This window comes from Esox lucius, chromosome 5 (genome assembly GCF_011004845.1).
Source record: "Esox lucius isolate fEsoLuc1 chromosome 5, fEsoLuc1.pri, whole genome shotgun sequence".
NCBI lineage: Eukaryota > Metazoa > Chordata > Actinopteri > Esociformes > Esocidae > Esox > Esox lucius.
In genome coordinates this window covers 30,839,763-30,856,259 of record NC_047573.1, presented here as the reverse complement: position 1 = coordinate 30,856,259, position 16,497 = coordinate 30,839,763, and the positions used below count along the sequence as shown (strand labels likewise).

At 39.1% G+C, this 16,497-nt stretch overlaps 1 protein-coding gene across 4 annotated transcripts in view; it reads right to left on the bottom strand.

The window, feature by feature from the left end:
• LOC105030023 (integrin alpha-M) overlaps positions 1–16,497 on the bottom strand; it is a 66,936-nt gene that overhangs the window by 41,650 nt on the left and 8,789 nt on the right. For 3 of the 4 annotated variants that reach the window (XM_013133034.3, XM_020044340.2, XM_020044341.2), the window contains exons 2-7: positions 12,189–12,294; positions 11,646–11,758; positions 11,431–11,501; positions 10,867–10,981; positions 10,372–10,499; positions 2,875–3,023 (exon numbers count right to left, since the gene is read on the bottom strand). In XM_013133034.3, the coding sequence (XP_012988488.2) occupies positions 2,875–3,023; positions 10,372–10,499; positions 10,867–10,981; positions 11,431–11,501; positions 11,646–11,758; positions 12,189–12,294 (682 nt within the window). Of the gene's footprint in view, positions 1–2,874; positions 4,103–4,346; positions 7,452–10,371; positions 10,500–10,866; positions 10,982–11,430; positions 11,502–11,645; positions 11,759–12,188; positions 12,295–16,497 lie in introns of those variants that run through there. The other variant, XM_013133036.3, reaches the window with a different exon arrangement.

Genomic DNA, 16,497 nt, shown 5'->3' with positions numbered 1-16,497 from the left:
TCTAAAACAAAAATACAGAAAATCCCATTGTATGATTTTTAAATAATTAATTTGCATTTTATTGCATGACATAAGTATTTGGTCACCCACCAACAAGTAAGAATTCCAGCTCTCACAGACCTGTTAGTTTAAGAAGCCCTCCTGTTCTCCACTCATTACCTGTATTAACTGCATCTGTTTGAACTCGTTACCTGTATAAAATACACCTATCCACACACTCATTCAAACAGACTCCAACCTCTCCACAATGGCCAAGACCAGAGAGCTGTGTAAGGACATCAGGGATAAAATTGTAGACCTGCACAAGGCTGGGATGGGCTACAGGACAATAGGCAAGCAGCTTGGTGAGAAGGCAACAACTGTTGGCGCAATTATTAGAAAATGGAAGAAGTTCAAGATGATTGTCAATCTCCGTCGGTCTGGGGCTCCATACAAGATCTCACCTCGTGGGGCATCAATGATCATGAGGAAGGTGAGGGATCAGCCCAGAACTTACACGGCAGGACTTGGTCAATGACCTGCAGAGAGCTGGGACCACAGTCTCAAAGAAAACCATTAGTAACACATTATGCCATCATGGATTAATATCCTACAGTGCACCCAAGGTCACCCTGCTCAAGCCAGCGCATGTCCAGGCCCATCTGAAGTTTGCCAATGACCATCTGGATGATCCAGAGGAGGAATGGGAGAAGGTCATGTGATGAGACAAAAATAGAGCTTTTTGGTCTAAACTCCACTCGCCATGTTTGGAGGAAGAAGAAGGATGAGTACAAGCCCAAGAACACCATCCCAACCGTGAAGCATGGAGGTGGAAATATCATTCTTTGGGGATGCTTTTCTGCAAAGGGGACATGACGACTGCACCACATTGAGGGGAGGATGGATGGGGCCATGTATCGCAAGATCTTGGCCAACAACCTCCTTCCCTCAGTAAGAGCATTGAAGATGGGTCGTGGCTGGGTCTTCCAGCATGACAATGACCCGAAACACACAGCCAGGGCAACTAAGGAGTGGCTCCATAGGAAGCATCTCATGGTCCTGGAGTGGCCTAGCCAGTCACCACACCTGAACCCAATAGAAAATCTTTGGAGGGAGCTGAAAGTCTGTATTGCCCAGCGACAGCCCTGAAACCTGTAGGATCTGGAGAAGGTCTGTATGGAGGAGTGGGCCAAAATCCCTGTTGCAGTGTGTGCAAACCTGGTCAAGAACTAAAGGAAACGTATGATCTCTGTAATTGCAAACAAATGTTTCTGTACCAAATATTTATATCTGCTTTTCTGATGTATCAAATACTTATGTCATGCAATAAAATGCAAATTCATTACTTAAAAATCATACAATGTTATTTTCTGGATTTATGTTTTAGATTCCGTCACTCACAGTTGAAGAGTACCTATGATAAAAATTACTAGATGCTTTGTGAGTGGGAAAACTTGCAAAACCGGCATTGTATCAAATACTTGTTCTCCCCACTGTATTTTCTACATTGCACTGTAGTAAAAGAGTGCAGGTCCTAAACTGGCCTGTCTACAGTCTAGACCTGTCACCGTTGAAAACATTTGGCGCATTATGAAAAGAAAAATACAAAAAAGGAGCCCCTGAAATGTTGAGCAGCTGAAATCCTATATCAAGCAAAAACTACAGCAATTGGTCTCCTCAGTTCCCAAATGTTTACAGAGTATTGTTAAAAGAAGAGGTGATGCAACAGTGGTAGACATGCCCCTGTCACAACCTTTTTGAAATGTATTGCTGAAATCAAATTCAAGGTGTCTCACCTTTTGTTTTTTTCGTTCTTTGAAGAAATAAAGGAATGTCCTACTTCAGCTCTGCTCCATGTGTCCTGTTTACTCGCTACTGTAAAAGGCCTCCCCAAGTGCCAGATTTTGAACTTTGATCTATGAACTCAGGTCAACTAGTAGAGCATGGCGAAACTGTGTTTAGCAGTTATGCTGCACACAACTGGAATAAACTACCAGAAGATCTTAGACGTGCCCCAAACGTATATATTACTTTTAAAATCCAGGTTAAAAACACTTCTTTTCACATGCCTATGACTGAGCGTTGAACTTAACCACACTGTTTTTATTGGTTTTTATTCTATTATCTTCTTTTGTTTTATTATTATGATGTATTTTTACATTTCACTGTTTCTTTGATTCAATGTTTTATTATTTCGTTGTTATTCTATTTCTATTTTGCTATGTTTTACCAATCGTTTTTCTGTAATGGAAGTTCTGGTGCTATCATGGAATAACCTCTATTGTTTCTGTTGTTTTATCCAAACCTTGTATTTTACATATTTCACAAATATGCGCAGTATATTCAAGTTGAAAATCTGCAGACAAGGGATGTTCAACCAGTTTTTAAAGAGATCATGTAGCGAATAAGTTTACATTTTTGGATCAAAGACAGATTTAGAGATTATTTTCATCTTGAAGCCTATGGGATTTGACATACCCACCTTTCACGTACTGATGCTCCACCCTCCATGTGATGCTTTGACTGCTAGACTAACAGTAGCCTAATATGCCACCGTCATGATGTATTCATACATTTTTGAAAGTGATAACATTTTAGATTGTGTTGGCATCATTTGATTGTTATTCATTTGGAAGTAGAATGTTGTTTAAAAAAATAACCTTCTCAGTCCTATAAAAAAAAAGAAAATGTAGGCTTTCCCTAAAAGCATGATGGCTATGGCTTCTGTATAAAAACTGTGATGTTAATTTCACCCCGCAGAATATTTTCGGGCTTTAACATTTGTACCTTGGAGGAAGAAAATGGCATATTCGCCTATTATTTGTCTCTGTTGTGAATGTTTACTTCTAGAACCCCCTCCCACCACCCCCCTGCAAACATTTAAATATGCCTTACACAATTCTGTTGATGGCTTTAGCAGTAAATGTCATTCCATTTTGTTGAAAGATGCCTTGTAGTTTATTCTCCCAAGATTGGATGTTGCTTTTGAAATCATTAAAGCTCATATGGATTTTAAAATCTGTTGAAAACTGGGTAATTGCAAACTGTAGGATAACAAACAAAATATGAGACACAAACACAATATGTAAACAGAATAAAAATGTTGTATGCTGACTTGTCTCTGGGTTTAAATATTAATAGATTTGAGCATTTGATCGTGGCCAGTGGAAAATTGGTCCACTTCTTCAATGGATGTTGATGGAAACTGGGACACACTGTCATATGTGTAGATCCAGAGCTTTGCACCCAGAGTAAATGAGTGACATGTGGTGAGTCTTCATGCTATAAACTGGGAAATATTTTGGGTTTTAAATACAACCTTAGTTGAAGGGAGTGAATGAGGTCCCATGAATGGAAAAGAATCATGCATGATGAGGCCTAGCAGAGGCAAAGGAGCTGGGAGCCTCACCTCCTGGGCTATAAGTACTTAGCGTACGCCTGTATTCACTGATTTCAGATCCACTCTTCATTGCAACTTGAACAGCATGGGGCCCAAAATGCGTGGTACCTCATTCCCTCACAAACACGGCAGAGGGGGTGACAAAGGCAGTAAAACTGTATGGGATAGCTAAGCCTTAGTTTGGTGCTGGTGTTTTCTGTAGGGACTGGAAATGGTGACATTCTACATAGTGGATAAAAGCTCTGCCTAATTAGTGGGCAAACTCTTTGTCCCTTGCCTTGAGGATGCTAGTAGGGTGAGTTAGCATTTGAGTACAGACAAGGTATTTGCAGCCCCACTGTTGTGCAGGTATGGGTTTCGTATACTTGGTGTATATATGTACATTTATGATCATATGTGTCTTGAAACAGTGTACGATCAGTAACACAAAATATCACCAACTACGGTTGGTGACAGCGCAGCCAGTACATGAGTTGGGTGACTGCCTTAAAGTGGTGAGTCATTGTGTGTTTTATATAGTGGTCACACACACTGAGTCACACACACTCCAATGACTGTGGGTAATCCTCCATGTCCCTCGACCACATGTCAAAGGAACAGGACAGAACCGAGGGAGTCTCTGACACGATGGCCGAAACCAGGGTTCTGTTCAAAGGCAGGCTGCAGCCTGAGACAGCAAAGGGGCCAGATTCACCAGTCTTCTGCTCATTCTTCTGACATTCTCTGAAAAGAAACCCAGGAGGTCAGACCGGCAGCCAATACTATATTGGGCTTTGTGAGCCGCATTGCATAATACCCTGACGCAGGATAGCCATGAATAGTGGCACACCAGCTGATTGTAATTCATTGCAAGCAGGCAAAATGGGAAAAGAGCTTGAAACAGGATGTTACAAAAGTTATCACAGAGAACAAAAACTCAACTAAAATGCAAGCATTACAAAAATAAGGGAAACATGGCCAAACTAACCAACTGTGAAAATTGAAGTTATTTGATTCCCACCAATTCTGACTGCTTGGAACCTAGAAGAAAAGGAACCTCCAGTTCCACCAGGAAATTGGTCAAAGTTAGGGACAGCCTGCAGAAAGTGCAAACATTAGAAACGATGTCCAAACTCAACTTTAACTTAAATAATGGTGGCTATTTGATTCCCACCAACTCTGACTGTTAACAACCTGGAAGAACAAGGACCTTTAGTTCCATCAGGAGATAGCCGATCCAACACTGCTAAAATGCAACCATTAGTTTTCAGGGAAAATCTAGCCAAACTAATCCACAACTGTTCCACCAGTGTTAGCAACCAGCAGGGGACGAAACAGGGGGGCCAGCCAAGGAAATCCACCAGATTCTTACCCAAGAAAGCCTCCGGAGCCATCCATAGAGATGGCATTGAGCTCAAACAAAAGGTCAGTCACTGAAACCCTCATGACTGACCAAAAGAGAAAGTGGAGTTTAACATAAGGAAACATAACTTATTACTGCAAATGCCCAGATCTTCCAATTTTAAACCCAGAGACACAGCACAGAATGCTATGTAATAAGTATGGCCACATATATTTAACAGTTGGAAACAGGGGTAGACATGTCAGCAACAGAGTAGGAGGTGGTGCACGGATGTACATGTGAAATGTTTTGAAGGGGAAGTTTACAGAAAAAATATTTTGGCCCCTTTGACACTTCCCTGACCATATGTCATCACCCCAGACAGTTTTTAGGTCTGTTGTATTTCTGTAACCCTACTTTGTTCTAGAGCAAACGTCTTTGTCTGTCATCCAGTTCATAATTTTCTTTGTGGTTCTAAGATTGATAAATGAGATGCGGGACAAAGGAGTGTCTTACTATTGGTCTTTAAGAAAGGAAGTCAGATGCAATAATGCCCTTGTTCGATAAAGACAAACTGCACATGTTCATGTGGTTGCCCAGCTGATGGTGAGCAGCGATCACTTTGTGGCCAATGACTAAAAACCATCTGAAACAAGGGTTTGTTCCCACCATCTTTTCATGGACGGCAGAGCTCCTGCCATTCAAGGTTGGCTAGCTAGTTAACAAAAATAAAATGTCTAATACCTATTAGTCACAAAAGCAACTTAACTTGAAATTCACAGATGTTTTGTTTGCTACTCTAACAGTAATGTTTATCCAGTCCAGTGGATGTAGTTATTGTTTTTCGGTTTTCATTACTTTTACATTGTGATTTATAAACAGTATGTAATGTATATGGATCATGTTTTTGGTATCAAATAAAGTAAATCATTTTAAAAGCAAAATCTAATTTTTGTGGAACAATTCTTCAATTACAAATAATCTTGGCAAACCCTTTTTCTTACAAAAATATGCATTGTATCACAAATGTGAATAGAACAACAAAATAATTAATATTTTGTGCAAGCAGTCCAATAGGTTTTTGTCACCCATTATTTATCATTGAATTCAGACCTCACAACCATGTGGAACAGTTCTCCCATTCCAAATATGCAAAGCAGACAATAACTTTAATTTGTATTTCATGATAAACAGGTTATTTGATGTTACCTACTGTACCAGTCCTATAATGGACGTTATCGTGCTCCGTTAGCATGTTGTAAGCATTCCTCCTTTGTGTACTGGTCACTCAGCTATCCAACTCGTGCAAACCGAAAAGGACTTTGGCTACATTGGGTAGAAGTGTTTTACGTTTTGCCATTTAATACTACTACTAATAATACTTATAAACCCTTTGAAAACACATATCCGTTCTCTGTCTGTGCGCGCCGTTGGTATGTTGTTAGCATTCCTCCTTTGTGTTCTGGTCACTCAGCTACACAGCTCGTGCAAACAGAAAAGCACTATGGCTACATTAGGTAAAATAGTTTTACCAGTTTTTCCATTTTATACTACTAATAATAATACTTATTAAACTGTTGAACAAACGTAGCCTATCCTTTCTCTATTTGTGTGCTCAATTATCATGCTCCATTAGCATGTTGTTAGCATTCCTCCTCTGTGTTCAGGACACAGCTATCCAGCCCGTGCAAACCTAAATGGATATGCCTACATAGTCCAATTGATTTGCTAGAATACGTAACAGTCGACCTTCCCCTGATTGGGTACAAGAAAATATACTGCTTAGCAACATTCTTCCATTGGTCGATGGAGCATAGAATTTCGAAAATCAGCAACCCTTTCATTGGTCAGGTGTGCCTTAGGGTTAGGTTGCATTGGATGTATGAAAACAACCAAGAAATGTGCTACGTAAACACAATGCACATGGCCATTTTCAGCGGAATCTCAGAAAAACAGCAAGAAAACCTGAATCTCTCTATCATAAACCGTTTTGAAAAAATGTAATACTATGTCATAATTAGGCAGATGGGCCTAATCCATCCCCAGAGGTGGGCATCTCACCTGGTGATGCTGACACTGCAAATTTGGCTCATGACCAAGATGGCGGCACATGTACATCGTGAAGCCCAGCGCTGTACCTAGTTTTGGCAAATTAGCAGTAATTTACGTTCTCAGTTTATTCACTCAGTACAGTCTAGCATACTCTATACAACTGACAAGAACTCCTGGTCATTGGAGCACAATGCAGAGAGTTTTTGATAACTTCCACCGGAGATCGCAAAGACGCCCCGGGAGACGCTATTCACATCGCCGGCTGGAAGTGCCCGGAGGCAGTGGCAAGATTGTAAACATAGGTGTGGGAGGCATGGAGACCACCAGGCTAGGCTGATGCTAGCCCCCCCATTGGCCTTCACTACCTTGCCTTTTCCTCTGTAACGAATGGTCACTGGAGAACAAAATAGACTAAATACAAAGCCATTCCCTTCCCCCACCAGGGACAGTCTGATCACCTTTCACTGTTCTTACTCTCCAGGTATTTACCCCTCATTAAACATGTGAAACCATCAGTGAGTACAGTCATATGATCATTTCACTGACAGAGCTGGTATTGATCAATATTATCTTTGTCGTATCCTGACCCACCTAGATAAAACCAAAACCTATGTGAGAATATTATTCATAGACTTCAGCTCAGCATTCAACACTGTCATCCCTGGTCAACAAACTCCATGACCTTGGGATCTGGCACTCTCTCTGCAACTGGACTCTGGACTTCCTAACCAACAGACCCCAGTCTGTCAGTTTAGACAACTTCTCCCCCTCCATCCTGAACCTGAATATTGGTGTACCACAAGGCTGTGTGCTGAGCCCTCTCCTGTACTCCCTCTTCACCCACGACTGCGTTTCTGTACACAGTTGCAACACCATCATCAAGTTTGCCGACGACACCATGGTGGTAGGCGTGATTAGTTACAATGACGAGTCAGTCTACAGGGAAGAGGTAATGCGCCTGGTGGGATGGTGTGCAGACAACTTGGCCCTCAATGTAAAGTAAACCAAGGAACTCATTGTGGATTACAGGAAGTCTAAAAGCTGCAGCCCCAGTCATCATCGATGGTACAACACCCCAGCTCTGGTCAAAAAGGCGCTTTTTTTGAGGAGGCTGAAGAAAGACCTCCTGTCCTCCAAGATCCTTGTGAAGTTTTACCACTGCACTATCGAGAGCATTCTGATAAACTGTGCCACAGTGTGGTTTAGTAGCAGCTCCATAGCCGACCAGAAGGCCCTGCAATGGGTGATAAAAACCACCCAGCACATCACTGGTGCCCAGCTTCCTGCCATCGCAGACCTCCAGCGCAAGCAGTGCAGGCAGGCAGTACCATCAGGCAGGCAGTACAGTTCTGTTCTGTCCCGCACCAGCAGGCTCAGGAACAGTTCCAGATCCACTGTCACCCTGCTGAACTCTGTGACCCAGAGAACTCTGTGACCCATCACTTACACCCCCCCTCCCCCACCTCTCAGGTCCTTGTTGCACTACACCCTTGTACTACTCTGACACTGCCTTGCAAAGCCTGATAATGGAAGTTTTTCAGTTGTTGCATGTATGTGTCTACCTCAGGAACCTCACCACTGCATTTCAACGGCACATGCACCTTGTATATTAAATGTGCTTCTTTAAACATTTAGAATTGCCATTTTGCTTGCATTTTTTCTTTTACAGGTTTTACACACACTTTTACAGGTTTTACATTATAATTATAATAATAGGTAATAAAGAAATAAGATGAGGAATATAACACATAAAAATATACCACAATATGAAATATTGTAACAATACCGTAGGCTATTATATTGTATTATTTATTTATTTCACTATATTCTGAATTTTCTTTGGGTTTTCATGGGTGTGTAAGGTTTGAAATGCTTTTCTGTATGTAATGCGCTAGACAATTAAACTTGCTTTGCCTTGCTTCTCCCAACTCACTCTGGCCGTATCGACATACTTGGAGATCATAAATGGTCAATATAATTTCTTGATTAGCTAACAGGTCTTAAAATGACTAGTGAGAGAATAAATTAACCAGCGGTTCTGGGTCGAGCAGTTACTCTTATGATGGAAGAACTTGCTTTTTTAATGGATTTCGGCTATGGAGAATGACGAATGGTTAATTAGCCATTTCAGGCTATAATTTATGTTGAAATCTGTAAATTAATGGGTTGCTGATTGCCACACCCGCATAAATTACAGGTGTGTCTTATGTAAATAGGGACATGTTCAGCGCATTCTCACATCCTCTGTTTTATCTGATTTTGTGAATCACACTTAGAGATGATCGTTAAGTGTCTCCGAACATTCGAATTGGAGATATTTTCTGAGAAGATTACATGAATGAGGGCCGGTGTTTGGCCAGAGGGGTCAGATTCCTACAGCACCAGTTTCAACACAGACTGGAGTTTGTTTGCCACTCAAGCTACCCTTAACTCCAATATGACATTGAAACATATGCTTCCTCTGTTCTGGATCAACATCTGCATTAACAATGTCACTACCCATAAACTAATAAAGACATTTCAACCAGAAGCCGTGGATGAACAGATGTCCAACAACTGCTAAAGCTGCGCAACACTGCTTTCAGATCCGTCGATGCGGAGGCCTACAGCTCATCCATGGCCAACCTGAAAATGGGGCATCAAGATGGCAAGAAATTACCACAAACTGCGGATTGAGGAGCACTTAAACAACTCTGAATCCCGACGCATGTGGCAGGGCATCCAAGCCATCACAGACTACCTTGGACAATCTGTCACATACTGTATGTGGTGCTGTTAAATAACACAGATTAAAAGTGTCACCGTGATGGCAAGAGGAAGTTGTTAGCTTCTCTTAAATTTACAAACACTAACGGGTCAATATCATTATTAGTGACCGCCAAGAATTCAGGTATATTTTCTACTATAATTTCTGTTCTGTCATGAGCATCTGACCAGGAAATCAAATTGCTTTTAAATACTACCTACGAAACTTGCACTAGCCCTGTTGCCATTGTATTGCATTGTACCCATACGTCTATGGTTGTAGCCTACCTATTTCCAGTTGGCAAGTTAAACAGTGTCCCACCTTCAGAGAATGACTGACAGGGCAGTATAACATGAAAATACATTTTCATTAAAGTTAGGTGAACAGCGTTACAGCGTAGAAATTCAATTGCAATGAATGGCGCTGTTTCTCACTTTTCACATTTGAAATAACATTTGAATTTGGTTAACCACAAAGTGGGACATGACTTTGAAAATGAAATGCCAAATGGCTTTTCATTATCCTTTTATAATTGAAAGTGAATATGCATACCAGTACCTGAAAATGAAAATGCAATCATATGACTGAAATAATGCATGCATTATTTTCATATTGACTGAAATAATGCATGCAAAAATGGAAAATGAAAATGCAATGTGGGATTGCATTAACATTGGAATTAAGTTAACTATACGCTTCCATAAAAAACTTCCTGTGGTGATGACAAATGGCCGGAAAAGGGCAAAACCAACTTCCCCTTTAACCAAAGTTCTGCACAGCAATTTAAAAGACAAAAGAGTACAGAAGTTTGTCCTTAGTAGGTGTTAAGCAGTATCGTGCATTACCTCACGAAAACAGAAAAGATGCTCTTACCTGAGTGTTTCTTTGAAGAAATTGCGTGATCAGATTTTTCACAAATGTTTTCATTCGATTGAAATCTTCTGAGTATACACTACCTGAACCATCCAATAGAAAGGCTATGTCTGTTTGTCCAGGGCATTCTAGTCAAAATGACAAGGATAATGGGAATATTGTCAACTTAAATATGTGGCCTTTTATTTTGTTTGTACATAATTAAAATATTACAGTACCAATTGTTACTATATGATACTTTACATCTGTATATTCACTGTCATATCACAATTTCTGTACTGTTAATTAAATATTCATGATAATGTTTTCTGGCAGACCAATTTGCTAATTACCAAGTTTCTTGAGTGTGCCAATCTAGATCTTTATCAGGTAAAATTTCGATATTGGATAAAAACATTTAGATACATATTCAGTGTGCAAGCCTCTATTTCTACATTATATAAAGAGGACCACACACTTCTTTCCAACCCCCTACCCCATCACAGACTTGATTACCTTCCAGTGACAAAGGTACACGGGATCCAACTTGAAGATTATTTTTTATTTCTAAACACATGCCATTGTAGGTGGTGATGGTGTTGCAATCTCTTGGGATGGTTGGCCCACATACCTAGAGGCCATATGGTGGAAATTAATATGCACAAAATGGGAGGATTATTACAATTATTACCAGCTATGTATTAATACATACCATATACCGTACAACCATGTTCAGTTACACTAATTGTTTGTAAATTATCTGGTTTATTCCATTGGCTTTCACTGATGTTACAGCACTTTGGTGAAAACCAATGGAATAAACCAGATAATATGCAAACAATTAGTGTAACAGAACATAATAATGATGATGGTCCAAAGCCAATCTGGAAAAACTCAATCTTTATGCAGTTGATGAACACAAAACTGTGCTACATCCACTGCAAAAAAAGATTAGCTTTAGACCAAATTTCAAAACATCAGCAACTATATCCTCAATTGATGTTGTCAAATTCCCCCATGTAATGAGGTTCACAAATAGGGTTTAATATTTCACATTAAATGTAAAAATACTGAACTCACCAAGATGTTTGACGACTTTGGATCTTTTGTCATTGTCAAACCAAGAGACATATTGACCCCAAAACTGGGCACTAGGTTAACACAAAATAGGGGATGATTTACTAGCCCTTCCTTTTTTTAAACAGGCACCCTCAAAACAACAATCAAAAATGGTTTGCTACCAATGAAAATAAGTGTTTGAAAAGTTTATTTATGCCATTAAACATTTACATTACCTTGTATTGGCAATGGCTTGCAAAATGGATCTCTATCTCTGGTAAGTTCACAGTGGTAAACGTTTCCCCTCAAGCTTTGTTTATACTGCTCCAGAGGGGCACTAATGAGCAACCTTGTGAGAGATATTAGATATGTTAGAAAACATTTCCATATTATATGTGTATTATGTAAATCAGTTGACAAGTTTTTTTATAAGTGATTGGCCGGTAGGTTTTTCCTAGAGACCACACTCTTAACCAGTAGAACAATCATTATTATATAGTTCAATAACAATCAAATCAGTCAAATGGTAGATCATTCCATCCCAACCAAAACATACAAAAAACACTAAACTTTTATCATAGTCATAATATTAAGAATTTCAGTATTATTTCAACCACATTCTGTAAACAAATTACTAATTCTGTACAAAAACATTCAGTTGGCATGCAAATAATCTCACAATACTATATAAAATGTTTTTGAATAGCAAAACTACCTGAATAGAACTACTTTTTTATGATAAATAACTCAAATAATGTTTTACTCTTCGTTTCTCTTACTTTACTGAGTTAATCTGGACCACCTTGTAGCCAAACCCAGCAGCAGGTGTGCTGATGTTCTTCCAAGCAACAGGGTCAATGTTGAAAGTTAAAGTGAGTTGGCACACTAAGCAGACGAAAACATTTTTACAGACAAAGTTATTGCAGATAACATGTATAAATAAAAAATCAACATTTGCAATAATGCAGACTTTGTGTAACAGACATAATTCAACTCTGTGTGGATGTTTCAAAAGCATGTAATCAGATTAATCTGATTATGTTTATTAAAATAAGATGGCATATACACTACTGTTCAAAAGTTTGGGATCACTTAGAAATGTCGTTGTTTTAGAAAGAAATGCTAATTTTCTGTTACCATTGTTGCTGGAAATGGCAGATTTTTAAGGGAATATCTATAGGCGTACAGAATCAGCAACCATTAGTCCTGTGTTCCAATGGCACAATTGTGTTTGCTTATCCAAATTTATCATTTTTAAATTCTAATTGATAATTAGAAAATCCCTTTGGTAACTATGTTAGCACAGCTGAAAATTGTTGTGTGATTAATTTGCCAACACTAATGGGTCAATATCATTATTAGTGATCGCAGAGAATTCAGCTACATTTTCAATTATCATTTCTATTCTTTCATGAGCATCTGACCAGGATATCAAATTTCTTTCAATATAATCTGCAAAATCAAACGTTACTTGCACTAGCTCTGCAATTGCTATTGTACCCATAGATTGTAGTCTACCTATTTCTGGTTGGCATGTTATACAGTGTCCCCGCCTTCAGAGAATGACTGACAAGGCCTTAGAACATGAAAATGAATTTGCATTGCAGTGTAATTTTCATTAAGTTAGGAAAACAGCGTTCAATTCAATTGCAAAGGGTGGCACTGTTTTCATTATTCACATTTTAATTAACATTGGAAATGTGTTAACCACAAAGCGGGGCATGATTTTGAAAACCATTTTAATATTGTCAGCGAATGTGTATACCAGTACAAGAAAATGCAAATCACATGATTACATTAAAATGTTCATATTGACAGAAATATTGCAGGCAAAAGTGGAAAATGAGTGCAATGTGGGATTGCATTAACATTTTAATTAAGTTAACTATATGCTTTCATACACAACATGTCCCTTGTCATGATTGTTTTTGCAAAGTTTTGAGAGGGTCTTCGATCCTTCTCTGGTAGGAGAAGGGTTTTGGGTTTCTTGAAATGAAAGGGGGTTGAGCAGGAGCTTTTTTTCACAGAGTCACAAATAAATAAGAGCTTGACTTCTCCTGGTTTGCAGTTGCAGTTGAATAAATTGTTTACTCTGTATGGGAATCAATATGGCATCTGTGCTTCGTGATACACCCGTGACAACCCAGACTTACGAAAAAGGCCACAGAACGGAGGAGAGAAAAAAAAGATTTTCCTGAAATATGTGATGCGCCAAAGAAGCATTTTCTTAATGTGTATAGAACTCAAATACCTCTGTTTAATCAGCTGATGGATCAGCATGACATGGCGGATGGAAAAATGGTTGGACATGGCGGATTGAATATACAAACGACACATGTGGCATGAACTTCAACAGTGTTCCGATACATTGTATGTTACAAATGCATAAATCTCAAGGTGTTGTGAGAGTATCCTGTGTCAGATGTAGTGATCAGGGGTAGTTCCAGAGCTTGCAAATAAATAATACTTTGGGGACAGTGTCTTCCCAATGTGTAGCTTTCAGGGATATCTTTAAGCAGATGCTACATCAACATTGGTCCCAGACATTGTCACAAATACATAAATCTCAAAGGGGTGTGACAGTATCCTGCGTGTGTAGTGATCAGTGGAAGTTCCTGAAATCGAAAATAAATAAATCCCAGGGGGTTGTGTCTTCCTAGGGTGTCCATGACAGCTGTTGGTTAGGGTTGGGTCTGGATATAGCTCTTCCCCGGAGGAGTGTTACAACATCTTTGGTCAGTAATCCTTGTTACGTGGAAAAGGTTATGTATTTGAACGGATCTAACATATGTGAGCTAGAATAAACGATGCATTCTAACCGAAATTGCCAGAGTATACAAATTTGGACATTGAAAGGATCATTCATAGCCTAACAGAGAGTTTAGAGCGCGAGATCAAATCTAGTGATAATACCTTAAAATATATTTACGATCCAATCAATTCGCTATTACAGATCTATTCTACTAAGAAATAACCCATACATACAGATTCTGAAGTCGGTAGCACCTTAGAACAGGGTACATTTAAACCTTTGCTGGGGGTATACGAATGGTACAATATGTGTAAACGTGTTTAGCATAGTCAATAGAGGTCCAGACTTTGCTACCGAGTTTGAAGTAAAGGAAAAGTGTTGAGAGCTATAAGAGTGGCATCTGAAAGTCAAGATATGAAAGTTAGGATCTCAATATATGGGTGTATGATTTACCAAACTACTAATGCTTCAGTTATAGTTGGCTGACCGTTTATGGTCACGTAGCAAAATAAGATAATTATTTTATAGAGATATTTTGCTATCTCGTGGATGACTGGATCATTATTTACCACATGATTTACAATATTCACAACTTTTTTGTCAAAAACAGTTATAGAGTTTCATTATTCTCTCTTTACCATTCAGTCATTTGTTGAAGAACTCAAGGAAACGTCTCTCAAGAAAAAACTCTCACCAATTCAAAAAGGTTTTTGATCTCTCAACACGTTAAAAGGTAAAATATGATGTTATCTTATGGAAGAGCTACACAGGAGAGTTCTATACCACGACACAGATTATGTGGTCTATGTGAGCAAGCAGGGTGAATGGAAGCCCCCTCTGAGAAATTAATTTGGAGGTTTAACAAATGAACTTGAAGATGGTGATCATATCACAGAATGGTCATCATTTGGACCCAAGAGTTATGGGTTTAGGACTAAAAACAATTGCGTAGTCTTGAAGGTCAAAGGCATCACGCAAAACTATGAAAACGCCCTAGAGGTAAACCTGGAATCACTCATAAAAGACAAAACTAGTGAGGAAATCTTTACCTCCCATAAAATAATTGTCACCATCGACAGTTATCTGTGCTCTGTTTGGTACAAAATGGGTTTCACCAGGGTAAAAATAGCTGCATCATTATTTTGAACTCCGATTATATGATTTTGTTTAAAAATCCTAGAGACAAACTGCGGGATCAACACTTTGGCCCAGCAAATGTATGCGGGGAGACAAGCATTTTATGAAGACGCAACAAAAGAAGCATTTTCCTATTTACTGGTAGACCTTAAAGCGTCATAGCCAGCCCTAAAAAACGCAAGTCTGCCTTGACCCATTGTTCTTCAGATCTTATTTTGCCTTCTGCAAGATTGCTTTGAATGTTCTCAAAGGGCGCATCCCACTCAGCCAGGAAAAATGTAAAAAATTCAAGAGGCAAAAGGCAGTCATTCGGCTATTTGTGGATGAAAGGAACAGTACTAAAACAAATAGGCGTGCCATACAGCAGACGGGCGGATTCATCCTACCCCTACTAAGCGTAGCCCTCCCTTTCCTCAGTAGCCTAATCGTTCCCAGGAGCGGGAGCTAATATCTAACAAAATGTATTTAGTGCCTCAACATCAGCTGGATAAACTTAAGCAACAAGGTCCTGAAACTATTAGACAAACGGCTGAAAGGATCTGGATACGGATATGAAGGATGTATTGAACATGAAAGGAATGAACCCTTATGACAAGGCAAAGAAATACTCTCAACTCTTACAAAGGTATTTGTCTTTGTTGAAACAAGATGAAAATAACACGGGACACTTGCCTCTGCTCTCCCAAAAAATTAGGCTACAGATCCTCTTGTTCCAGGGTGAATTCATCAGTAATGGGAAAATTGTAAGAGGCTCCAATATGATTTACTTGATCAAAAATTTAACTGCCTCACACAAGATATCCGAAGACAGAAAACCTCTAGAATGGACCCATTTTCTTGAGACCATGGCTGATTTAAATGTACCCCTGGCCGGTGTGGTTAATTATAGAATTTGTCTACAGATCGGTTCCCTCCAAAAGACACTCATTTGAAAGGAACAATACCGAAGACTGGTTACAATTTTCTGAATAAATACACAATTGATAATTGCAATATAATGAGATTTCTATTACAATAAAAATACATTTGACAAAAAACTTAGCATTTATGCCCTTCTTTAAACATTTGTCTTGAACATGCACACTGAGTATAAGGTTTTAAAGGGGGTACATTTAAACAATTTAGATATTTTCTAACAAAACAATCAACCATGACATCATTAAATCATCACTATATTGTGATATAACATCTTCATATGA